This window comes from Andrographis paniculata, unplaced genomic scaffold, assembly GCF_009805555.1.
Source record: "Andrographis paniculata isolate CXL003 unplaced genomic scaffold, ASM980555v1 Contig65END, whole genome shotgun sequence".
NCBI lineage: Eukaryota > Viridiplantae > Streptophyta > Magnoliopsida > Lamiales > Acanthaceae > Andrographis > Andrographis paniculata.
The window spans coordinates 3,407,420-3,432,675 of NW_026137601.1; the positions used below are offsets into that span (position 1 = coordinate 3,407,420).

Here is a 25,256-nt window from a genome sequence, read left to right on the forward strand (position 1 = left end):
AAAAACATAAAAAAAAAAAAATTAAAATCCAAACCAAAGTCAAACTAAAATTTTCAAACTAATGCCAAAAAATCGCATCCACTGTGTTTTTATTATTTTTTACAGGTGTATTTGATTGGGGGTTTGGATTTCGAGTTAAGATTTAAACAGTAAAAATTTTGAATTTAAATAATGGTACGATGTGATATAAATATTTGTTGACGTGATATTTTGAATGTAAAATTGATTTTTTAGTATAATATAAAAAATAAAAAATAAATTTGATTTTTTGAAAAAAAATAAATTGAATGAATAATTCATTTGGGGGGAAATCTCCAAACAAACACACCCTATGTGAATTGATAATATATTAGTAATATATATATATATAACTAATACAGCAGCCCAACGGGCCCAGCCCACTTGATCCTTTCCTCGAAACCCTAGGCTTAGGTTTAGTTTTCTCAATTTACAATCTCAACCATCGTTCTCATATCTCCGTATTTTCTCAATATCGCAGAAGCCAGCACTGCTCCTCCCCTCCCTCGTTCGTGTTCCTTGGCAGTGCAGCGATAGCCGCCAGCCATGGCGCTCACGATGACAATGGAGGACATACGGGACTTTGCTTCGCGTTTGGATGTTGATGTAGCATCTATTGATCTCGATTCAATTCGTCTCCCTCCAGGCGAAGATTTTGGCATAATTAGGTAACCCATCGACATCGACGATTAGATTTCCACATGTTTGATGTTAGACCTATTGCTTGTTTTTTCATCTCTGTTGATAATTTACGTACAGCGATGACGAGGATTTGAAGGAGGGGGAGCCACTGGAGTTCGAGGAGGGTTTTGGAAATATAATTGTGGTGGACAATTTGCCAGTGGTGACAAAAGATAAGTTCGAGAAACTGGACGGAGTAATCAGGAAAATCTACAGTCAGATGGGTGTAATCAAGGAGAATGGTCTCTGGATGCCCGTCGCACCCGACACTGGGGAAACACTAGGCTATTGCTTCATCGAATACAACACCCCTCAGGTGACAACATGGTTAATTGTCTTCAAGTTCCTTAACTGCTGGTTTCTTACACTGGAAGATTTACTGCACATTGCTCTCTACCTTCTACCAATCTCTAGGTTTTGATTTCTCTGATGTAATTCTTACTGATCTGAGTGTTGTATCAACACGAGATTCCTGTTTAATTGGAATCTCGTTTAGATGTTCTTTTAGTGGACTGAAGTTTGAAAGCATTTGGTCTCTTTGTTGATGATGATTTTTATTATTGTACTAGCGGCTGCTGCAGCAGCAACCCTATAGGATGGTTATTTAATGCTACTTCCACTTTTGGATTCTGCATAGGAAGCTGAATTGGCTAAAGAAAAGACTCATGGGTACAAACTGGATCGAAAGCACAATTTTTCTGTTAATATGTTTGATGACATTGATAAGTTCATGAGAGTCCCAGAGGAGTGGGCACCTCCAGAAACCAAGCCTTACGCTCCAGGGGTTAGTTATCTTCCTCTCCTTTTTCTCATTTGCTCGTTAACAAGCACATGTCCGACTATATGGCATCCTAATCTGTGGGAGAGATTTCTGTCTCTCTTTCCAGAAAATTTATTGATTTGATCGCACATTTTTTTTTCCTTTTTACTAATGGCTTGGCTATACAGGAAAATCTGCAAAAGTGGCTCACTGATGAAAAAGCGAGGGATCAGTTTGTGATTCGTGCAGGTTCAGACACTGAGGTTATGTGGAATGATGCAAGGCATGCTAAGCCTGAGCTTGTTTATAAAAGATCTGTAAGTGGTTCTGTGCTGTGTGCGCATTTTAAAGGACTGTTTGTATAAGCATTGTTCGTTGCCATGTAAATTGACTCAAAATGATGCTAGATACGCCCTTGTGCTTTCTTTATGCCTGTTGCAGTCCTGGACAGAGAGTTTTGTGCAGTGGTCACCATTAGGAACGTACTTGGCTACAGTGCATAGGCAGGGTGCCGCCGTCTGGGGTGGAGCGACCACTTTCAACCGTCTGATGCGATGTGCTCATCCTCAGGTCATTAGAGTTTAGGGTTAGGACTTTATCTATTTTATGGCCTTGAGTATTAATGGTTTGGTTTGCAGGTGAAATTGATTGATTTCTCTCCTGGAGAGACATATCTGGTGACTTACAGCAGCCATGAACCCAGCAACCCTCGTGATACACATGTAAATATTCTTGATTAGTTCTTGAAATGCTGCACACCCCTACTTTGATCATGTCATAAAATAGAGTGTCTTCGCTCTTCACAGAGGGTTGTGATCAACATTTTTGATGTGAGAACTGGAAAAGTTATGCGAGATTTCAAGGGGAGTGCTGATGACTTTGCTATTGGAGGAACTGGTGGTGTTAGTGGAGTGTCTTGGCCTGTTTTCAGGTGATTAGTAAAAATCAGTTTGATATTGTCCTATCCCCACTTGTTTATATGTGAGACGATTGACAACCCACTGGCACATTCTTTGGTGTTAGATCAGGGCTGTTTCTAATGTATCACAAGTGTTTTTTTTTACAGGTGGGGAGGTGGAAGAGAAGACAAGTACTTTGCTCGAATAGGGAAAAATACTGTTTCTGTTTATGAAACTGAAACATTTACCCTTATTGATAAGAAGTCCATCAAGGTTGAAAACGTTGTGGACTTCAGTTGGTCACCTACTGATCCCATTCTAGCACTGTATGCTCCTGAACTCGGTGGAGGAAATCAACCTGCTAGGGTGAACTCACAAATTCCTGCTTAACTACTTGATGCTTATGCTAAAATGGAAATTAATTATTCCCCTTACCTTTCTTGATGTTATTACCAGGTGAGTCTTGTGCAAATACCGAGCAAAAAAGAGTTGAGACAAAAGAATCTCTTCAGTGTTAGTGATTGTAAGATGTATTGGCAAAGCAATGGGGATTACCTGGCTGTTAAAGTAGATCGTTATACAAAAACCAAGAAGAGCACTTATACTGGCTTTGAGCTTTTCAGAATCAAAGAACGGGACATACCTATTGAGGTTCTGGAACTTGAAAATAAGAATGATAAGATCATTGCTTTCGCTTGGGAGCCCAAAGGTCACAGATTTGCAGTGATCCATGGTGATAACCCAAAGCCTGATGTGAGCTTCTACTCAATGCGCAGTGGAACCCATACTGGTCGGGTTTCAAAGCTCGCCACTCTCAAGGGAAAGCAGGCAAATGCTCTTTTCTGGTCACCAGGTGGCCGCTTTATTATACTGGCTGGGTTAAAAGGTTTTAATGGGCAGTTAGAATTCTATAATGTTGATGAGCTTGAGACCATGGCACAAACCGAACATTTCATGGCGACAGATGTTGAGTGGGATCCAACTGGAAGGTATCACCCATAACACTAAGATTCTTATGGTTTTGGAATAACATTCTTGCTGTCATATGCAGTGGATTTTCTCATCTTTGACATGGTATTTTTGTCTGTATAGGTACGTTGTGACTGCAGTTACGTCCGTGCATGAGATGGAAAATGGATTCTGTGTCTGGTCATTCAATGGAAAACAGCTGTACAGGATACTCAAGGATCATTTCTTCCAAGTAAGATATTTGATTCTTCTGAGCAATCGAGTCTGTTCTATTGAGTGATGGCCGACTATATTTTACATTGATGTTCTTGTCCGTGACATACATTATGGTTGCTTCACTGCAGTTCTTGTGGCGGCCAAGGCCCCCATCTTTCTTGACTTCCGAGAAAGAGGAAGAGATTGCCAAAAACCTCAAGAAATACAGCAAGAAATACGAGGCAGAGGATCAGGATGTATCTCTGCAGCTAAGTGAGCAGGAGCGCGAGAGGAGGAGAATGCTGAAGGAAGAGTGGGATAGGTGGCTGAGCGAATGGAAACGGCTAAATGAAGAAGAAACACTGGACAGGCAGAAGCTGCGCGATGGGGAAGCCAGTGATGAAGAAGAAGAGTATGAGGCTAAAGAAGTCGAAGTCGAGGAAATATTGGATGTTTCTGAAGAGGTCATTTCTTTCGACTGAGATCCTTCCTTTAAACTTGAGAAGAGATAGATTGTAGTTGTTTTTATTTTATTTTGTACAGATTTTGGCTGAAGTTGGCAGTTTGCCAATGTGATGGTGCCTTGTGTTACAGTGAATTGCAATAGTTTTTAAGATAGTTTTGATCTATTAGATGAAATCATAATGAATTCTGGTGTTGTGGTTTTTAAAGAAATAATTTGCTTTAATCTCCTCTATGAAATTATTAATATTGTTGCATATAATTTTGCTTTGTTTCTAGGAAGTGAATTTTATTTATTATTTTTTTTGGATGACGTGGGAATTCGTGACCGTCCCACGAAAATGTGCACTGAATAAATTTTCGGTCGAACTTAATACCCTGCAAATCAGGCCGTAGTGTTTTGAAATGTAGGGAGTGTATTATCCAAGAAATGTGTAGTCATCTAACTAGAGCCAAAACTAACACGTACGATCACCCTCTTTAACTTCAAATTGCAGTCAACTTTGCAAATTTTATTTTCTTCCATCTCTTTATTGTAAATTAGGTTTGGATCGATGCAAAGATTTCTCCAAAACGATGAGATGAGATGATTTGGTTTGGTACATGAAATTCAATTCATGGTTGTAACTAAACCTTTCCTCCTCAATAAACAACCTGTGCCGCTGAATAACAATGGCGATGGAGAGAATCATCTTCCTCGAAATCCATGTGGCGGCGCAAGAACAATGCCTCAAATAACAAGTTATTATGATGTCACTACGGCATATCAAAATCAACTTCGATTTCGATGTGGCTTTCACGAACGCACCTGCCATGGCGCCTCAGCTTCACAACGCTCGCTGCCTTCCCATCAACCCTACCGCCGAACAACGCCAACCTCGAATCCATCGACATAACCGACGCGGCGCATTGGACGAGACGGATCCACAAACTCTGCACCCTCGACCGCGACGCCGACGCCGCACTCCATCTCCTCCACCGCCTCCGCCTCCGCGGCTTCCGCCCCGATTCCCTCAACATCAGCAGCATCATCCACGCTCTCTGCGACGCTGGCCGGTTCCTCGACGCGCACAATCGATTGCTCCTCTTCGTGTCTTCTCAAAACGCTCCCGACGAGCGCACCTGCAACGTCCTCATCGCGCGCCTCCTCGACGGCCGCGACGTCTCCGCCACACTGCGCTTGATGAACTCCATGGTTTCCGAGAAGCCAGGCTTCGTGCCTTGTTTGGAGAATTACAACCGATTGATCGACGGATTCTGTAAGATTGGGAGGATGGAAGCCGCGCATTTGCTGCTCTATCATATGATGATCAGAGGCCATTCTCCAAACGTTGTGACCTACACCACTCTCATCAATGGCTACTGCAGAAATGGCGATGTGGCAGCTGCAGACAAGGTGTTCGACGAAATGTCTGAGGATGGAATTCATGCCAATGCGCTTACTTACAGTGCTTTAATCCATGGAGTTTTCAGAAACAGGGATTTTCAGAGAGGAAAGATCTTGATGGACAAAATTTGGGAAGTCATGAGAAGCAGCAATACCGGCGGCAACAACAACAATGGCGACATCGAGCAACTTAACAATGCTGCTTTCTGCCATGTAATCGAATGTTTGTGCAGGGAAGGATTGTTCCACGAGGTGTTTAAGATCGCAGAAGATACGCCGCAAGGCGAGCATGTTCGCAAAGAATTCGCTTATGCGCAAATGGTCGATGCGTTTTGTAGGTTCCAGAGGTACAACGCCGCTGCGCGGATCGTCTATATAATGAGAGGCGCGGGTTTAATTCCAAGCTTGGTTTCGTATAATTCGATCGTGCACGGCTTATGCAATGATAGCGATGTATTTAGAGCATACCAAATGCTGGAAGAAGGAATGCAGATCGGGTTCTATCCTTCTCTGTATACATATACAATCTTGGTTGAAGGTCTCTGTAGGGAATACGATATGGCGAAAGCGAAGGGAGTTCTAGACTTGATGTTGAGTAAGGACGGCGCGGATAGGACAAGAATATATAATATATATTTGCGGGCGCTTTGTTATGTGAACGATCCTACCGCACTTCTAAATGTGCTCGTGTCGATGTTCCAGGCGCACTGCCAGCCGGATATTGTTACGCTCAATACCGTAATCAAAGGGCTTTGTCGAATGGGGAGAGTCGACGAGGCTTTGCAGGTGTTGGATGATATGGATCAGGGGAAGTTTTGTGGGCCGGACGAGGTTACCTACGGCACGATTGTTGGCGGGCTCTTAAATGCAGGTAGGGCGGATGAAGCCGTTGTCGTCGTAAAAAATGTCATGCCCCGGAAAGGATTTTCGCCCGGGGTCGTGACGTACAATACTTTATTATCCGGATTGTTTAAACTCGGGCGAGCGAATGAAGCTATGGAAGTTTTTGGAGACATGGCTGGCAACAGAGTGTGTGCGGATTGTGTGACAAATACGATTATGATCGAGGGGTTGTGCAAGTTGGATAGGGTCGATGATGCGAAGAAGTTGTGGAAGGATACGGTGTGGCCCTCGGGTGTTCACGACAACTTTGTCTACTCGGCAATGCTCAAGGGGCTGTGCTTCTCGGACAAGTTCATCGAGGCCTGCGATTTTCTGTACGAACTGGCCAACTGCGGCACTTCGCTCAACAATGTGAACTACAACGTGGTTCTCGACTACGCTTGCAGGGTGGGATTCAAGAGAGAAGCGTATGAGATTGTTGGGGAAATGAAGCGCAACGGCGTTATGCCGGATGGCGTAACATGGCGAATATTGAATAAGTTGAATGACGGTGTGTGATGTGAGGGGACTGTATCGAAAAATATATGCGAGTTAACGATCTGTTGTCGTCCAACGGTTAAGATATATTCAAAAAGTAATAGCCGCGGATTTTCACGTTATAATAAAATATAAGAGTTTGTAAAAAGAGGCCAGAGCTGGAGTTTTACTACCGGGTGGGTTGCCGTGAAGAGCGATCCGAGTAAGCTTGAGTATGTGTTGTTTGAGCTTTAACATGAAAATGTTATCGTATTGGCGCGGCTCGATTCGACAAGGATTCGATCTAAAACGGTAGTACGAGCTCGGCTTGTAAAACTCAAACTCAAGCTCCAAATTGTTGAAGCCGGCGCTAGACTTGGTCATTTGGTTCAGAACCGCCGGTCTTCGGTTTGAATTGAAATCGGGCTCAAACCGAACTTAAACTGTCATTCCAACCGTTCGGTTTCGGTTTGTGATTGAGCCAAATTGTAAACCGTTGGTTCAAACCGGCGGTTTCGGTTCGAACTACCGGTTTGGGTGATTTTTTTGTTTTAAAACTTGAAATTAACAGTGAAGATTTAATGTACGTTTTGGTAAAAGAGCGGATGTAATTTATTGATGGGTGTATAAATAGATGGATAAATTCTACGTTCTTATCTCTCTAAGTCTCACTCCATCTATGTCTCACTCACAATCATTTAATCTTCAAGTGTTAAGTTTATAGTAATATTTTTGCATTTTACTCTGTTCTTTAGTATTTTATTTTAGCTAATAGTTATTAGTTGAATTTTTATTTATTTGTATCATTTACTTCATTACATAATTACATTATTTATATATTTTAATATCCATTCAAAATTAATTTTGTAATAGAAAAATATTATCGTCTATATCTAGAGGAAATGACAAAGGTCAAGCAACCGCTGGTTCACATTGGACCAAGAAAGCAAACGAAATAAGTAATTTCTTTCAAGTTATTTATAATTATTGTTCTAAAGTTTATAATTACAAAAAAAAGGAGAATATAAAATATTTACACTCCATGTCGAGAAGAAATACCCTTTTAAAATTAGAATAACTTCATCACAAACACAAATTCGAGGACTAATTCCATCTTCCACTTTCAAAATTGGAGATGAGATAAGTACCCTAGTGACATTAATGCTAGAAGAGAATTAGCTAAGTTAGTTTGTTCTAAACATCTTTCTTTTAAATTTGCAAATGATTTACGTTATGAAAAATGGGTTACTAATGCTTGCGTAAAATCCTTCTGCTAGAAGAATTTACCCCTCAACACTCACCCATGATATTGATATAATGGTTGGTGAATGAAATTTATAATTAATTAATATGTTTAATAATTTCCAAAATAAAGTTTCTATATGTTCGGATGTTTGGAGTGATCATTGGCAAGAATATCATTATATGAACATTACGAGTCATTGAATTGATAATTCATGCACTTTACAAAAACGTTTAATTGCATATAGAGAATTTAATGTAGAACACACCGCAACAAATATTTCTCACAAGATACGATATATTTTGCAAAAATATAATTTACTTACCATTTTATTATTATTTTTTTCAATTTCATTTAATAATGCAAGTGCTAACATTGTTAGTTCAAATTCTCTCATTGAATTATGTCAATCATCAATTGGTGGTAACTGGTTATATTTTAAATTTATGTGTTCAAGATGGTTTATATTGTTTGGAAAAGAACATGTACATACTACTAAACAAACAATTTATTATTTAGTAAGACACGCCTCATTATTAAAACGATAAAAAAGATATTGTAGACAAAATAATTTACAAACCCAAAACATTATCAAGCTCGATAGAATTCTATTTATAGAATGCTATGTGGTTCATATGAATATAGAGATGCACTATGTGATTTTTTTTCACGAGAAGCATGTGAATGTGGCTTTACTTTATTTTCACAACAATGGGATTCATGCTCAAATTTGTGTGAAATATTACAAGATTTTTACGATGCTCCTATTGAATTATCTAATATTTATTATCATACTTCTAATTTGGCTATAAATCATTGTGTTAAAATTGTTTCGATATTAAAGGGATCTCCTTCAAATTATTTGCTTCAAAATGCTATTGCTTCTATGAAACTTAAATGGTATAAATACTTTTTATATTTACCTGATATATTTTTAGTTGCTAAAATACTTGATCCTAGAGTAAGATTAGATGGATTAGAACAATTGTTAACATATTATTACGACTCATTATTTCTTGAAAAAAATAATGAAACTTCTAACCCTACTTCAATTGCATATGAAGTAACACAACTTTTAATGCATATTTTTAGAGAATATAAACAACAATTTGGTGCTTGTAGAACTGTCAAAATATAGATACTAATTCTAGTGTTTCTTGTAGTGATAGTTTATCTCAACCTTCACAACTTTCACTCTTTTATGATTTTTATAATGTAATAGGACGTAAACATTCTAAAGAAATTTCAAACACATTTTTAGAATTAGAAACATATTTAACATCTACCTTTGAATATGGTAAAAATGAATTAGAATAATTTGATATTTTAAAATGATGGTCTAAAAGAATATCTACTTAACAAATAATGACATTAATTGCAACTATTCTTTCTAGTCATTGGTGACATTTTATTGATTGTTTTCTCTGAAGCTTTTTTCTCACCTTGTCGTCTGCCTGATCCACTCCCTGACAATTCTCCATCACCTTCATCCAGTTCTGAACCCAACATCAATCCCTATGTCCTCCTTAAGCGCCCAAAAAAAAAAAAAAAAACCTGCTTGGATGCAAGGCTACATTTGTCATGCCTCCATACCTCATCACAAGAACTTATCATCTATGTTTCTGTGGCATAGTGTTTCCGCCGTCAGTGATTAGAAACCTACATCCTATGCTCAAGCCCAATGGCGACTTCTCTTGAAAAAATGCCACGTAGGAAAACTCACAGTCACTTTTTTACCCAGTGGTGTTTAGTCTATCTCATGTAAGTAGATGTATCGTCTCAAGAGGAATGTTGATGGAAGTGTGCAACGCTATAAAGCCAGATTAGTTGCCAAAATTTATTTGCATGTCCAGGAAAAGATTATACATAATCCTTTGCTCTAGTTGCTAAGACAATGAAAATTAAAATAATTCTTGCACTTGCTTCTTTAAAAATGCATTTCTTCATGGCTATTTGGATAAAGGTATACATAGTTCCTCCTCAAGGCAACAACATTCCATCCAATCAAGTTTGTAAGTTGCATAAATCTATCTATCGGCTAAAGCAGGCTCTCCGATAGAGGTATAAAAGGTTTTCATAAAGGATTTTGGAGTTTGGATTTATGGTATCTTATCATGATCATTGTCTTTTAACATGTACCAAGACGAATTATTTTGTCATCCTTATGTTCTATGTTGATGACATTTCCTCATAGGAACAAATTCATTACTTATAATGGAAATGAAACAGTTCCTGCATAAAGAATTCACTATCAAGGATCATGAACATGTTGATTTATTCCATGGTATACAGATCGAGTCTACAATAACGTTTCATTGAGGATATTTTTATTGATTCTGGTATGCAAGCTTCCAATTCATGCTCTGCACTTTTTGTGGCAGGGTCTAAGCTTCAAAGCAGCACAGACAAAGCCCTAAACAATCCAGTAGAATATCGAAGAATTGTTGATAGACTCTTATACTTAATGATGACTCAGTCGAATATCTGTTATTCTGTTCAACAACTCACTCAAATCATGGCATGTCCATAGTGCGTGCTCAAATACTTGAATGGAACTAAGCACTTGCAACTATTCTTTCTAGCCACTAGTGACATTTTATTGATTGTTTTCTTTGATGCAAACTGACGTATTGCATGAAAATCATAAATTTTTTTATTGGTTTTCGTATCTTCCTTGGGCCATGTCTTATTTCATAGAAGACCAAAATTCAACCCACCATAGCTTGTTCATCCACAGAGACTGTAGTATAGAGCTTTGGCTACGACTGTTTCAAAATTGCTTTGGTTTTCCTACTTGCTTCGTGATCTTAATGGCCCTTTATCTCTCTCCCCCCTTCCCCTCTCTCTCTATTGTGATAATTAAACCCCTATCCATATTGTGCAAAATCCTGTCCACCATGAACGCGCACCAAACACATTGACATTGACTATTCGTCAATGCTATACTTATTCATTAATCTCATTTATGTCCACTCTTCTGAACAACTTGTTGATGCCTTCACAAAGCCTCTTACACCTATTGGTTTTCGTTATACTTGTGTAAAGCTAAACTTGGGTTACCTTATCCAAGTTGCCCTTGAGGGAGAGGGGTAATCAGTGAAGATAATTGAGAGCAACATAATAATAGTGCTACATATTAGATTGCTAATCTGTTATTCGCACCAAAATTATGTTATAGCTTGTGGGCCATGGATTAGTGGTGTACATAAAGTGTTGGTTAGTTTGTTAAGCTCCCTCTATATAAATACGGAAATCAATGACAGAGTAATATATACATTTTAGCTCTCTTTAATATACAAAATGGTAATAAGAGTTGTCAATGCTTTGTATATCTATTGTTTCCTTTCCTGCATTTCTGAACTCTTCCAGTCTACAAAAATTACTTTTATTTTCTTTGTAATTTTGTTGAAGTTTTTCTAGGTAGGTTGGAATCATTTTAGAGCATATATTAATTAATGTAGTAAATTGTCTGATTTTGTTTATGTGTTATCTGACACATGCTTTTTAAATAGAAAACTGCACAATGATTACTATAGTATTAGAGAGAAAGACAAGACTTAGGTCGTGCTTTTTATTTTTTGTACACGGAGATATTATTCTTTAAAGAGAAATTAAATCAAATGATACAAACAGTAATATTTAAATAAAAAATTAATTATCTTTTTGACATTTTTAATTTGATAGTATAAATTAAAACAAATACTTTAATAAGTATATTTTTAAGATGAAAATTAGGGAATGACATTTCAATCTCTTTCTCAAAACAAACAAACACACCCAACTTAATCAATCACTAGAGTCAACGAAACACATTCCGAAAATGATGACAGATAAAAAATAATAATAATAATAATAATAATAACTAACCAGCAATAATTGAAAAACGAACGAGAGAGAGAGAGAGAGTAAATGAAACGAAAGTCAACTCAGATAAAAAAAAGTCAATGGTTCTTGACGAAGAGCGCAATCCCCTGAATGAGCTTCCGGTACTCCTCCGCCATCTCCGGGCGGCTCTCCACCGCCGTCTTGTTCAGGTAGAAGCAATGCCCCACGCCGGAGCTCATCAGAAGCTCCACCTCCTTCTTCCCCCTCTTCATCGCCTCGTAAAACTCCAACTGCGTCTCCCTCATCAGATCCATCTCCCCCACGCAGCACAGGTACGGCGGCAAATTCAGCTCCTCCACCGCCGGCGCCGCCTCTCCCATCGGACAAGTTATCGGATGGTCCTTCGTGGCGCCCTCCGGCAGCGCCAGCGCCAGCATCTTGTCGATCATTTCCACCGACAGCATCGGCGACGCCGGCATCTCCGTCTCCGATTTGCTCCGCCGCTCGCGGACGAATCCGGGGTGGATCGGAATCGCGCCGGCGAGTCGCAGCGGCGCGAGATTTTCCGACGCCGCACGCGCCGCCACTTGGTGGACGACACACGCGCCGGAGCTGTCTCCGATGAGGAAAACCCGGTTGAAATCCGCGTGGCGGTCCAGCCACGGCTGGCGGCGCTCGCCGGCGGCGACGGAGCGGAGCCACTTCAGAGCGGCGAACCCGTCGTCGCACGGCGCCGGGAGGCGGTGCTCCGGCGCGCGGCGGAGGTAGGGGGAGACCACCACCGCGCCGGTGGCGCGCGCCACCGCCGTGTACATTGAGTAGTACATTCGCCAGTCCGTCTGGCTGATGCAGAAACCTCCGCCGTGGAAGTGGAGGAGCACCGGCAGCTTTTCCGCGCTGCCGTCGCGCTCCGCCGTCTCCGGCAGGTATATCCGGAGTTTCAGTGCGGCGGCGCCGTCGTCGGCGACGACGTCGATGGCGGCAACGCCGTCGACAAAATGTTGGTGCGGCGGCACGGGGGTTAAATTGGGAATGGCCTCCGGCGGCCCCGTCCAAGTCCGGTCGACGGAGCCGTCGTCAAATAGCGTTATCCAATTGGCGATATTTTCTACGATCTTCTTTTCCGGCGCCATTGAAGAAGAAATTATATTTCAAAGTTTTAATTTTGATTTCTTTGATCACATATGAAAATGAACATAGGGTATTTATAGCATAGGATTTTAATTTAACGTATAAAATTTTATTTAAATTTAAATTAAACATAAATAGAAACTAAAGAAAAAAAATCTGTATTTGTTAATTATTACATTCCTTATTAAGGTCTAGGCGTGACATACTCACACACCAAATATAATTTGTTAAGTAATATTATTTATTAACACATTCCTTATTATAATTTAGGCATATTCACCCACCAAATATAAATTTGTTTACAATTATTATTAATAAAATATCTTTTGACTATTAACACATTCCGATTTAGGCGTTACTCATCAAATATAATTGTTTTTAGTATCATTATTAATAAGGTATTTTTTATTTATTATCACATTCCTTAGTATAATTTAGGTATTGCATATTCACCCACCAAATACATATTTATTTAGCATTATTATTATTAAAATATCTTTTTATTTATTAACACATTTCTTTTTATGATTTCGGTGTTGTATAGTCACCCACAAAATATAAATTTATCCCGTCCTTTTGTTAGGAATACTGCATTTTTAGATAAGGTAGATTAGTAAATTATTAATAATTAATTATGATATTATTTTTTTATATGAGTAGTGTTGTTGGTATTTTAAATATCTTTAGGATTATATCTCTATATTTATGCAATATGAATGTCATTTTTAGATAATAAAAATTTATATAATACAAATAAATAAAAATATATATTGTATTTTTTTTATAATTACTTTAGAACTAATTTTATAAAAATGAGAATTTTTAAATATATATATATATTGTTTATTAAGGATAGAGATTAAAAAATAATTGGGTTTTGAGTAATCTGTATGTGTAAGAAGTTATAAATTTAATTAAATTGATTTATATTTATTAGACATGTTTATGATGAATAAATTTACTTAAAATATAAAAATATTTATAAGACAGCACAAAAAAGAAAAAAATGAGTCATATTATTGTTAATAAGATACCTTTTTATTTATTAACATATTCCTTATTATGATTTAAGTGTGGCATACTCATCCACCAAATATAAATTTGTTTAGTATTGTTATTAATAAAATACCTTATTATTTATTGACACATTTCTTATTAAGATTTAGGTATGATATACTCACCTATCAAACATAAAAGCATCGAGTATTATTATTAATAAAATACCTTATTATTTATTAACACACTTTCCTTATTAAGATTTAGACAAAATTGCACAAAATTCGTACTTCCAAAATTACGTCAAATTTCCTTATAATTTTTTTATGGATGCGCCCAAACTAATATTCATTTTTAAACTCTTTAAATTACTAATATAGTCATTATTCTTATAGTTAAACTCATGGAACTGTAAATAAACTCAAAATTAGTTTTTTATCTTTAATTGTAAGAGGTGTTTTTCTTTTTACTGTTCAAAAATATTAAATACAAGATGAATAAATATATTTATAATTTTAAGTGTTTAGAAATAAACATTATGTAGGTCAAACACTGTTAAATAAAACACAGAAATTATGAAATCATGAGCACGCAATTTTGAAAGTATGAAATATTTAAAACAACCGCACCGAATCGTCGAATCGTTGAACTGAATCGAATCGAATTTTTGGTTAACCGAGCAATTTCAATTCGAATACAAATTCTGCATATTTGATATTTGTTCAGTTCAGTTTCGATTTTTCATAACCGAATATATTTACGTATTTATAATATTATATTTTAAAATTTATATTAATAATTATATACAATTCGATTTCGGTTCGAATATTTGAAATATTTGCAATATTTTTTATTTAATTAGAATTTTAATTTTTTTATATATATTTTTTTTTAATTTTGGTTCGATTCAAATTATTTGCAAATACTACAAATATTTTCGGTTAACCGAAATTTTCGGTTCGAATACGGTTCGCGGTTTCGGGTATTTGTTTGTTTCGGTTCGATTATCAAATACCTGCATATTTGCAAATAACCGAACCGTGCTATTCGTAGGAGAGGCACTTCAATTCTTTTATCCCACAACAGTCGTATTTTAGCCTGTCAAATATTTTCTTCCATTTTCACATTTCGCAAACAGGAATATATGTCCAAAAACACCCCTCAGGTATTGAAGTAAAGTAGTGCGTCGGCAACGTACAGTATAGGGCAAACAAAGGACTCATTCCTAATACCTACAAACACATTATCCATCCATCCCCCAGATAACCCTAAACCCTAAATCACAACAATTCCCCAATACTCCAACTCCAAGCAATTAAATTGGAATCATCATCCCCTCTTCATTGAAGGAACTCAACATCCATTCCCACACACACACATATATATATATATATAATACCATTTTCTCAAAATACACAATTTATATAACACCATCTAACTATTCAATTCAAGGGAGAGAAGAACACATAACATACCATGGCAACCAGGAGAGGCGGTGGTGGTGGTGGAGGTGCTGCAACGCCTCCGGCCGGTGGCGGAGTTTGGCCCGTCTTCGAAGATTTTAAGCCTACATCAGAGTGGCTGCAAGACAGTGAATCGAATATCCTCAATATCTATCTCCCTGGTGCTTATAACTCGGTTTTCAATTCAGTCTACCTGTAACAGAAGGGTGTAAGTGTACCTACTGATCAACAATCTGAAATTTTTCTGCTAGGATTCGCCAAGGAGCAGCTCAGGGTCTCGACAGAGGGCCGGGATGTTATCAGGGTTCGCGGGGAACGTCTGGTAGCTGGCAATAAATGGAACCGTTTCCTCGAGGACTATGAGGTTCCTAGAGGCAGTGACATGAATTCAGTCCGTGCCAAGTTCCAGGGTGGGATTCTTACCATCACTGTCAAGAAGACAAGTGCGGACATGACTCACGACGTTCATCCTCCCAAAGCTGCCGTAGCCGAAGCTCCAAAACAGCCCACTCCTCAAAAGGGTCGAGATGAATCTCCACCTGCAGTAAACAAAACAGCTGATCTCAGAACAACACAGGGCCAGCCGGATGATTCAAGAGATGCAAGGAGCAGTAGTCCATTTAGAAATGTCGGGCAAGTACTTCCTCAAGAAAGCAACAAATTAAGAGAAACACACATAGCACCAAAGCAAACCAATGATGCAACAAAGAAGCTGGAAAAGAATGACAGTTCAGAAACAAATAAAGAATTACCCGCGGGCGAGACCACTGTGAAGGAGAAAATAAGGAGCGATCCGCAGACCTCTAAAACATCGGAAAACAACAGAGATTTAAAAGAAAAACAAACCCTTCATTCAAAAGGCCATGCTGATCACAATTTTTTAACAGTGGAGAAATACAAGAAAGCAGTGCAAGGACTCAGCGAGTTAAATGAAGATAGAAAATTACTCGTAAACATGGGTGTTGCAGTGCTTGTTGTCATGGCAATCACTGCTTATGCAACCTATAAGTTTACATCAGGGAAGGATCAAAAGTAGGTCCTTAAGAAATGTATATTTACATTCACTTGTGCACAAGTATGTATGAATGAAAGCTAAAAGTTCATCCACTAAACAGGCAATATCCAATAACAACACATATGTCTCAGAGATCATTACAAAGCCAAAGCACATACATAAATAACAAAAACAATCACACATCACAGATTTGGAATATACCTTTGCTTGTTTCCCTGGGCAATCAATCGCTGCCATAACTCAACTGCGGCATCTTCCAAATGCGGAACAAATTAGTGTCAAGCCTAACAAATTTTCAGCAGATGGTCTCATCATGTGCAGTTATTGAGGGACTGCTTAATTTCTTCAAAAACACCAACAAAGCCCATTTTACGCTTGCGATACAGCAATTATTTGTATTTTCGTTAGAGTCGCTTCATAAACGCCAGAATAGCAAATGTCAATCCGACTAACAATGAGAACCACTTAACCTCTGCTTGTTCAGTAATCTATTCTCTCTAGGGGGATGTAAACAGCCTCAAATAACTTTGTTGTCCTCAAAGTTTCCTGAAACAGGGAAAGAAAGTTATCATGTTATCAGAGAAACTATGAATACCCTACTCTTACTAGGTAGTTCAAACAATCAACCTCAGGAACAGAACATGTCCATAGTTGGGTGGAATTAGTAAGGTATTGTACCTTTCTCGGGATGCAGTACTCAAATCCTCCGAGACGAGTTCTTCTGGCTGATAGTCCAGCAGGTAGAGTGTCTGCCTGTCTTCGCACTGGAATCATATGGAATTGTTAACAGAACGGATTTCTTTGCATTAGTAATTCCTTTTTGAAAGGCATATATTGCAGCATGTTGCTACAGATCAAAGTAAATATAAACAGCTTCAGTAAAATGACGGCCACGGTTGCTTGGCAATGAAAATAATATGCATTCCGACATTACCCATTGTTAAGAAACATCTGCAACATTATATATACATTTTCATTTTCTACCATTAGCTATTCAGATTAGTCAAAAACACCTAAAACTGAGTGACACAAAAATTTCTTCTTGTTCCTTCACTAGCTACTACAAAGAGGCTTTTCCTAGTCCATCTCCTCTTTAACCTTTTCGACTTTTATAGTCACGGGAATCTCCTTTGCGGGAAGAGGTTCAATCTTGCATCCACCTCGGCTGAATACTTTGACCATAAATGTATAGGGTCCCACATGTGTAAACACCAAGAATTCCCCATGTCTCAAGCAGTGATCACTAACAAAGCTTTGCCATCCATTTGTAAGGAACACTCCGTTCCGAGTTTTTTCAACTTCTATGAACCATTTTCGACCACTTTTCACTTTCAGGATGACTCTTTCCTTTATTTTTCTCCTGAAGTTCTTGACAAAATCTGGAGGGATTTGCTGCAAAAGGACAGAATTCAAACTCATTGAGAAAGGAATCAGGATTGCTCCAGTTACTCAAAATCAATCAACACAGCATGTTAAAAGATTCGATTAAATAGCTGCAAAGATGGATTTTTTCAGCACACAAAAGGCCAATGAAAGTTCATTAATAGATCAAACTTGCAAAACTGTGACTATCATATATTATGAAATAAAATGCATAACAACATAACAAGTGTATACATATTCTTTGGCACAACAGCTACCATAGGTTAACCCACCTAAACTTTTTATTTTTCTAACTTGTCCTAATTCAATTTCAACAGAACCTAGGTTTGCACAGTCTTTATTTGAATTTTATGTTCATGATCGAATTGGGGGTCAATTACTAAATTTTCTGGACAAACAATTCAACCCTGTAGATACAAGCTTATGGTAGTGCCTCAAAACAAGATTACAATTCAACACAGTGAACGTTGTCAGAATCACGGGCCAATTGCTCTCCCGCCTCAAACAAAAACCCTAGTTTCTTCAATTCCATACATTCAAGAAATCCATGGGCATGGCTTTTAAGCACTGTATACTCGCGGTGTATGGTGAAATTAGAGGGCGACAGGACTGAGACAGCCTGGGAGTTAGTTAACAGGAAAAGCTTGGTCATTGAGAAAACCCCTCTCGGAGTTTTGCAGTATAATATGTACTATCGATGAGTCAGAAACATAAGAAACTAATTGTTTAAGAACGGCGATCCTCACAAGTCGATCAGACGAACGGTGAGGAAGAAAGACTTTGAAGAACTCCGCGCTGCCGTCGGCGCCGTCGTTGCTACGACGTCCTCTCGCACCTCTGCCCATCCTGCTTCCTCCGTCGGTGCAAGCGACGCTAATTTGACTGTTTATATTTATTTTTTTATTTATTGTGGGACCCGCCGCTGGTTACCCGAAAGAGTGAAATTTTAAATGATAAAATCTTACTCCATCTGCCCAATATCTATATATATATTTTTGTTTATTAAAACATATCATAACTCCACAGTAATACACTAATATGTTAATATTCATTGAAAAAATTTCAAACGACATCAAAAACTATATAATCGACATATTATTTATAATAACATTATACAACTTTTAAAATAGACGTAATATAGAAAAAACAGAAGCCAAACAACCACTTGTCTGTATTTGCTTTTTATATGAAATTTTAAAAATATTAGTATTATATTTGAATAAAATATAAATAAAACGTAAAAAGACTAAATTAAACTTAGTGGTATTGTATGATATAAAGATAATATAATTTGTATATTGTAAATTTGAATGATATTTGTAATGTTAGGTAGATAGTACAATTACTAAAAAGAAATTGATATTTTATTATGAGACGGACCAAAATAAAAAAATAATAAATTATTAAGGAGAGCAAAAATATTTTAAAAAATAAAAAATTGATTTTATATTTTAGAAATAAAAAATTAGTGAATAGGAAAATTTGAATTTAAATTTTATTTTTTACCAAAAAAAAAAACCTAAAAATTTATTATATATTTACGTTATAAATAATAAAAGTTTAAATAAAATTATTATTTAATGTAATATAAATACCAATTAAATGATATCCAAAACTTTAAATATCAAATTTATTTAAATATAATATAAAAATAAATATTGATTAGATTGTTCGGTAAAAAAAAGGAAAAAAGAAAGAAAGAAAGTAAGAAGTGAATAGTGAATTTAAAATTTGAAATTAATTTACTCTTAAAAATATGTTAAATTAATTTTAAATTTGAATAATTATTTAATTTTTTTTCTCATTTCAATGTTTTTATTTTTTTTATATGTAGGCCTCAATTGGTATGTTTTTAGTTTTGGTAAAATTTACTAAATTTATACATATTTAACAAATATAAATTAATTTAATTAATTTTATAATATATAACATCCATGACCCACTCAAAACTTTAATTAATAAATATTTTTATCTATATTTAAAATTTCACTATTTTTATAAAATTAATTTATCTTAATTATAAATAGATAAATAAATAAATATTTTTATTTACTTGTATTATTTAAATTTTATTATCTACTAAATGATATCTATATTGAATATATTTTATTGAGATATAATATTTAAAATATTTAAACACATATTTCAAATTTATTTTTATACATATATATTCATTCTTATTTTAAAATTAATAACAATACTATTTATATAAAAATATAATAAAATAATATCATAATTCATTATTATTAACTAATTAAACCATCGTACCTTTCATATAGTTTTTTTTTTTTTCATAAATTAATTTTGACAATTTTCATATCAAAATTTTATGGTTGAAAAAACATTATTTAATATATAAATATAAATTAAAAATTATCCTATATAATCATCCGTGCATGGCAAGGTGATATACTGGTATACACACATCACACCGACATATAGTATAGATATATAGATAGTATATATTATTCTCTCCGTTTGCAAAAGTTAGAATATTTGGGTCCGGCATGAAAATTAAGAAAAATAAATATTTTATTAAAAAATAATAAAAATAAAAAAGTAGTTGAATATATATTTGGAAAGTAAATTAGAAATTTAAAAAAAAATGAAAAGAAAATGTAGAAAGGTAGTGACATTTGTTGTAAATAAGTATTGAATTTAGGATAATAGTTAAATGTTGATTTATTAACTTTGCTAAAATTAATAATGAAATAAATTTAACAAATAAACTAAAAGAAAAAGTGAAAATAAATTTAACAAAATAATTATTATTATATAACAAATGAATTTATTTCTTTTGAGTAATTTAAAAATAAAAATAATTTAAATTTGATATTAAAATAATATTTGACATTGAAGTTATTTCTCTAGTCTCATTTTGGTCAAAGCTATTATTCAGATACTGTTCGGACATAGATAAGCATAGGGATTGACAGATTTTGTCCAACTACGGACACATGTGCTTTGCATGGCCATGCACCGCGACAGGAAATTAATTGTTTTAATAATAATTATTCTGTAGATTCATAAATCCTTTGGGGAGTAGATTTAAAATTAACTGTTTATTCCATTTTATTTTATTAAAAATATCAAATTAAATATTTATTTTTTTATGTTTTATATTATAGTAAAAATTAATTTTATATTTAAAACATCACATCAACGTCTACTTATATCACACCATATAATTATTCAAATTCAAAATTTTTACTATTTAAATTTTAACTCAAAATTCAAACATCCAAACAAACACATTTGACGCTTTTATTATAAAAATAATTATTTAAAAAAATATGTTTTTTATTTTATTATCATATTATTATTTTTATACTGAAATACATCTTTATATTATTTTGATTATTTACTATAATTAAAATATTATTCCTTTCATCCCGAAACTAAATATCTATTTGCTTTTTATACATAGTTTTAGAAATATTAGTATTATATTAGGATATAATATGAATAAAATAGAAATGAGCTTATTAGTATATATGATATAAGTATTTGTAATGTTAGTAGATAGTACCGTTATTAAAAAAAAAGAAATGGATACTTTGTTATAAGACGGATTAAAATAAAAAAATAAATATTTTGTTACGGAACAGATGGAGTATTATTATTATATTTTAAATTTTAATTATAAATATAATAATATTATTATAAAATGCAACAATTTAATCCTAATATCTACTCAGCATCACATCCCAACTCCACGGACGCTGCAGGCCCGCAGCCGCGCCTGACGCCCACAAACAGGTTCTCCCTCTTCCTTCCTTCTTCCTCAGTTCCTCTCATTTCTTTCCCTTTTCCTTCCAACCTCGGTCCTTCTCCTCCTTTCCTCTCTTTCTTCTTTTCTGTGCGCCTGCCTGCCCCTGCCATGGTGAGAGATAAAACAAAAAAGCTAAACCGCCGGTTCAAACCGTAAACCGGCGGTTCGAACCGACGGTTCGAAACCGAATGGGCAAGTCTAGGTCTAGCTTGAAGGCTGGACTGACGGTTGTCTTAACAACGAGGCAAAAACCAAAGGGTTTAGGGTATCTTGCGTGAAAATTTAAAAGAGCGAGCATGGCGAACGCGAAGCCGGGGCGTGGGAGAGCGCGAGGGCGCCCAAGGAAGAAAACCTCAAACAATTTGTAAGTAGACTTGGAAACACAAGAGAGGGATACGTTCTTTTGTGTTTGGTTTTTGTACATTGTTTTGATATCATGTTTTGCCGCGAAAAAAATAATTTATTCTCTTTTGGACTGATGATTGTAGGGTAGAATTATGGACTGTTTGTGTTTTTGTTTTCAAAGTTTTTTATTTTTTGGTGAAAATGGTTTAATGATCAAAATTGATTTGTGTGAAAGATTAGTATCAATGTGATAATTTTGTTTCAGAAATAAAATATTGAACTAAAAATTGTGAAGAACAAATCACAAATTTACATGCGCTCACTACTGTTGCTATGAGAAACTCATTAGCAAAGCAATGTCTCCTATTTAGGGTTATTTAATTTTTTTAATTATGTATTATATATATATATATATCTTTGTCTGCGATCGTCTTGAAAATCGGGCGTGCGTTGCCGTTGGTGTTGCTTTGGGAGTGGTTTTATTTCTTGAAAGAATTATTTCCTGCTTTGGCATATCTTCGTAATTCGTACAGCGATTGTTTTGGTTATTATAATTGTTTTATATGTATTTTATTGTGTAAGAGGGATTGATTGTTGGGGTTTTATTAGCCCAGAGTTTGTTGTAGAGTCAAAAAAATTTATATCAGCTGATCTTCCATTGTATTTCGTTTTATGTTATTTTTGTGGTTACTGTGAAATTAGAGCAAAGAGAGATACAGTAAGAACAGCCTTGAAATTTGATATCTGTTTGGTAACCAAAGGAATTTGAGGAGGGATTATGTAATACACCGAAGTTCCATGAATTGAACATCTCTTTTTGGAAGCTCATAACTAAGAACTCTAGATTAAAGCATGTGTGCTTGTTCAATGCTGGAGTAGGTTCAAGATAGGGGGCCTCTTGAAAATTTTCGATTGTGTGCTCGAGTGACGGACAAATCTTACTAAAAAGTATTTGTGTTGATATGTAGGGCAATTAATGGCTTATACATACCTCGTTAGGTTGTTCTTGACAACTTATTGTTCTACTTTTCCCTTAATTGTCGCAAGTTCACACTTGAAATTGGCATGTGTACTCAGAGAGATTTGGGATTGCCTTCATTGTTTTTAAGCACATTCTAATTTGAAACGTGTTATTTTTTGGTTATAATGTGAAAGTAGGAGACAACTTTGTGGAAATTATCCATTATACGATTCTTCCATCAGTCTCTGTGTCAATTAGAGTATTAGACTGATTTTACATATCCTAATGGGATTTGAATATGCTACACAGCATATGGATGCACTTGTTGAACAGCCAGTTGATGATGTGATTGTGTACTGGCAGTTAGATTTGATGTTTAAATGATCGAACAATGTGTGTATTGACCATACGATATCAGAAATTCCAAACTTTGTCATACCCCTTTGTGTTCGAAATTTGTTATTATGTTAATTGATCAAAGTGAGCATTTTGTTTCTTCAATGACTCTAATCTTGGTGGTTTTAACTGATGCAGTAGTGAGGATGGTGATAGAGGAAAAGGGAGGGCGGAATCAGGTGAAGAAACTCGTGACTGGAATGATATACCCGAGTTCTTCGTAATCTATATACCTGCTGCGTGTTCTAATAGCGTGGTACTTTTTATCTCTTATCTCTGGATTATCATTTGATTATAGGAAGTGAAGCTTTCGATTTTCACTCATGTGGAAGAAGACAATCTTCATTTTTTAATTTAGCCATGTTGATATGTATGTTTTAGAACTCACAGTGATAGTTTAGATTGATATTCTTGATGCATTTAATTTAAACATGGTAGATTTAATAAAAATTTCTTTTTCAATTAGAAAATCCCCCTCGAGTTTCTCAAGAAATTTGGAAGAAACATACCCACAAATGTCTTCTTGAGAGCGTCGTCTGAAGGGTCATGGCAAGTTCATATGCATCAACTTTGTGGACAGTGGTTCTTCGAAAAAGGCTGGCCAGAATTTGTGCAAGAAAACTCAGTTGCAGATGGTGATTTTCTAGTCTTTTCTTATCTCGGAAAGTCTGTGTTTTCTGTAAAAATATTTGCAATAAACGGTTGCCGGAAGAGAATTACTGAGACAAGCATGGATGATGAAGAATCTGTCGAAGACACACAAGTGGAATCTGAATCTGAATCTGAATCTGAACCTGAACCTGAACCTGAACCTGAACCTGAACCTGAAACTGAAACTGAAACTGAATCTGAATCTGACCCTGACCCTGAACCTGAATCTGAATCTGAATCTGAATCTGAACCTGGTTAGCACCTCTACTAAACATATCTTCAATTTTTCAATCATTTCCATATAACATATTGATTTATGCAGAAAATAGCGATCATAGTCGTGCTACGGAAAGAAATGTCCCACCCGAATCTCTGCCGAGAGAAACCAGGGGGAGCAACCCTTCATTCTCAGTGATGCTCACTAAAAACTGCATCCGGAAAGGTTTCGTGGTAAGCTCATTGTTACGCAGCTCTGTATAAGTAATTGCAAACTATATGGATACGTCGATATATGCTTTAATTGTGGCTATTCTAACAAGTGCTTGCGAACATACAGATGCCCTTGTACGACAATGTTCATATTAGCTTAAAATCTGCGTAGAGCACACCAAATTAATCGTTATATGTTACATTCACTTGCATTGTATATTTAATTTGAATCTGTTCGACATTGTTGCAGCCAATACCAAGAGAATTCTGGATGGTCCACATGAGTCGACTTGAATCGGCCTCAGGAGCCTCGGCTACAATATGGCTGGGAAAGGAGCCGTGGCGTGTGGGCCTGACGCTGGCTGCGAAAAAAATCGGAATCACGAGAGGTTTGGTGAAATTCTTCCGTGAAAAGTCTGTGAAACCTGGGGATTATTGCAGGTTTGAGTTGAGGAACAAGATTGGTCTCTCTTTCAAAGTCTCCCTTTCTTAGATGATGTGAGTTCATCCTCTTCCCATCTCCTCCTATAGATTTGGACGACGAAGATAGAGAGCAGTGTTTATAATGTGTTATATTCATCCATTGGTTAATTTTCATGCATGAATTTGTTAAGAGTATTATATGATTGTTAGGGAATGCATTTCAATTGTTTGGATTGGAATTTGGGGCTTTGTAAAATTGGTTTTTATTTTATATTAGTAGTAGTTTTGGGTTGGGTTGGGTTGGGTTGGGGCTATGTAAAATTGGGTTTTAATTTATTTATAATATATTTGGTGTCTACTCTCTCTCTCTCTTTCTCTCTCTCTCTAACATAGGATTCCCATGGGAGTAATTTGCAACAGTTTTGCTTTACGTTGTTGTCTGTAAATGATGAATAGAAACATGATGAGTGGAGTGGTCTGAAAAAAGAGTATT

The 25,256-nt window shown here is 36.0% G+C and overlaps 5 protein-coding genes and 1 long non-coding RNA gene across 8 annotated transcripts; 4 read left to right on the forward strand and 2 right to left on the reverse strand.

Moving 5' to 3' along the window:
- The first annotated feature begins 470 nt into the window (after positions 1-470).
- On the forward strand, positions 471-4,213 carry LOC127262541 (eukaryotic translation initiation factor 3 subunit B-like). Its single transcript, XM_051291266.1, has 11 exons — positions 471-686; positions 778-1,015; positions 1,337-1,483; positions 1,648-1,776; positions 1,901-2,029; positions 2,098-2,181; positions 2,266-2,390; positions 2,526-2,724; positions 2,815-3,347; positions 3,451-3,559; positions 3,672-4,213. Exons 1-11 carry the CDS (start codon positions 565-567, stop codon positions 4,002-4,004), a joined length of 2,148 nt encoding a protein of 715 aa, XP_051147223.1. The 5' UTR covers positions 471-564; the 3' UTR covers positions 4,005-4,213.
- Positions 4,214-4,502: 289 nt separating this feature from the next.
- Positions 4,503-7,366, forward strand: LOC127262673 (pentatricopeptide repeat-containing protein At3g18020). The gene has a single exon (XM_051291474.1). The coding sequence runs from the start codon at positions 4,772-4,774 to the stop codon at positions 6,770-6,772; it is 2,001 nt and encodes a 666-aa protein (XP_051147431.1). The 5' UTR covers positions 4,503-4,771; the 3' UTR covers positions 6,773-7,366.
- Positions 7,367-11,713: 4,347 nt separating this feature from the next.
- On the reverse strand, positions 11,714-12,961 carry LOC127262504 (probable carboxylesterase 15). Its single transcript, XM_051291210.1, has one exon. It carries the CDS (start codon positions 12,929-12,931, stop codon positions 11,915-11,917), a length of 1,017 nt encoding a protein of 338 aa, XP_051147167.1. The 5' UTR covers positions 12,932-12,961; the 3' UTR covers positions 11,714-11,914.
- A 2,405-nt stretch (positions 12,962-15,366) lies between these two features.
- Positions 15,367-17,478, reverse strand: LOC127262644 (uncharacterized). 3 transcript variants are annotated; one of them, XR_007841212.1, is made up of 4 exons: positions 17,082-17,478; positions 16,605-16,949; positions 15,607-16,390; positions 15,367-15,506 (listed from the first exon to the last, which is right to left on the reverse strand). It is a non-coding gene; the product is annotated as an uncharacterized LOC127262644 (long non-coding RNA). The 3 variants fall into 3 exon arrangements; XR_007841213.1 differs by having other exon boundaries at positions 15,383-15,506; positions 15,582-16,390; XR_007841211.1 differs by having other exon boundaries at positions 15,386-15,506; positions 15,611-16,390.
- Positions 15,402-16,589, forward strand: LOC127262643 (inactive protein RESTRICTED TEV MOVEMENT 2-like). Its single transcript, XM_051291431.1, has 2 exons — positions 15,402-15,549; positions 15,640-16,589. The coding sequence occupies exons 1-2, from the start codon at positions 15,402-15,404 to the stop codon at positions 16,422-16,424; spliced, it is 933 nt and encodes a 310-aa protein (XP_051147388.1). The 3' UTR covers positions 16,425-16,589.
- A 4,030-nt stretch (positions 17,479-21,508) lies between the features above and the next one.
- Positions 21,509-25,072, forward strand: LOC127262430 (putative B3 domain-containing protein Os03g0621600). Its single transcript, XM_051291107.1, has 5 exons — positions 21,509-21,922; positions 23,399-23,516; positions 23,727-24,165; positions 24,234-24,361; positions 24,591-25,072. The coding sequence occupies exons 1-5, from the start codon at positions 21,855-21,857 to the stop codon at positions 24,831-24,833; spliced, it is 996 nt and encodes a 331-aa protein (XP_051147064.1). The 5' UTR covers positions 21,509-21,854; the 3' UTR covers positions 24,834-25,072.
- The last annotated feature ends 184 nt before the right edge of the window (positions 25,073-25,256 follow it).

What these genes read in the sequence shown, in the direction of transcription:
- LOC127262643 (XM_051291431.1), top strand. Translation starts at nt 15,402, where the DNA reads ATGGCAACCAGGAGAGGCGGTGGTGGTGGTGGAGGTGCTGCAACGCCT. An exon ending in CCTCAATATCTATCTCCCTG is followed by an intron (nt 15,550 to 15,639) that starts GTGCTTATAACT and finishes TTTTTCTGCTAG; the next exon opens with GATTCGCCAAGGAGCAGCTC.
- LOC127262430 (XM_051291107.1), top strand. Translation starts at nt 21,855, where the DNA reads ATGGCGAACGCGAAGCCGGGGCGTGGGAGAGCGCGAGGGCGCCCAAGG. An exon ending in AAGAAAACCTCAAACAATTT is followed by an intron (nt 21,923 to 23,398) that starts GTAAGTAGACTT and finishes TAACTGATGCAG; the next exon opens with TAGTGAGGATGGTGATAGAG. An exon ending in CTGCGTGTTCTAATAGCGTG is followed by an intron (nt 23,517 to 23,726) that starts GTACTTTTTATC and finishes TTTTTCAATTAG; the next exon opens with AAAATCCCCCTCGAGTTTCT.
- LOC127262541 (XM_051291266.1), top strand. Translation starts at nt 565, where the DNA reads ATGGCGCTCACGATGACAATGGAGGACATACGGGACTTTGCTTCGCGT. An exon ending in AGCTTGTTTATAAAAGATCT is followed by an intron (nt 1,777 to 1,900) that starts GTAAGTGGTTCT and finishes TGCCTGTTGCAG; the next exon opens with TCCTGGACAGAGAGTTTTGT. An exon ending in GTGTCTTGGCCTGTTTTCAG is followed by an intron (nt 2,391 to 2,525) that starts GTGATTAGTAAA and finishes TTTTTTTTACAG; the next exon opens with GTGGGGAGGTGGAAGAGAAG.
- LOC127262504 (XM_051291210.1), bottom strand. Translation starts at nt 12,931, where the DNA reads ATGGCGCCGGAAAAGAAGATCGTAGAAAATATCGCCAATTGGATAACG.
- LOC127262673 (XM_051291474.1), top strand. Translation starts at nt 4,772, where the DNA reads ATGTGGCTTTCACGAACGCACCTGCCATGGCGCCTCAGCTTCACAACG.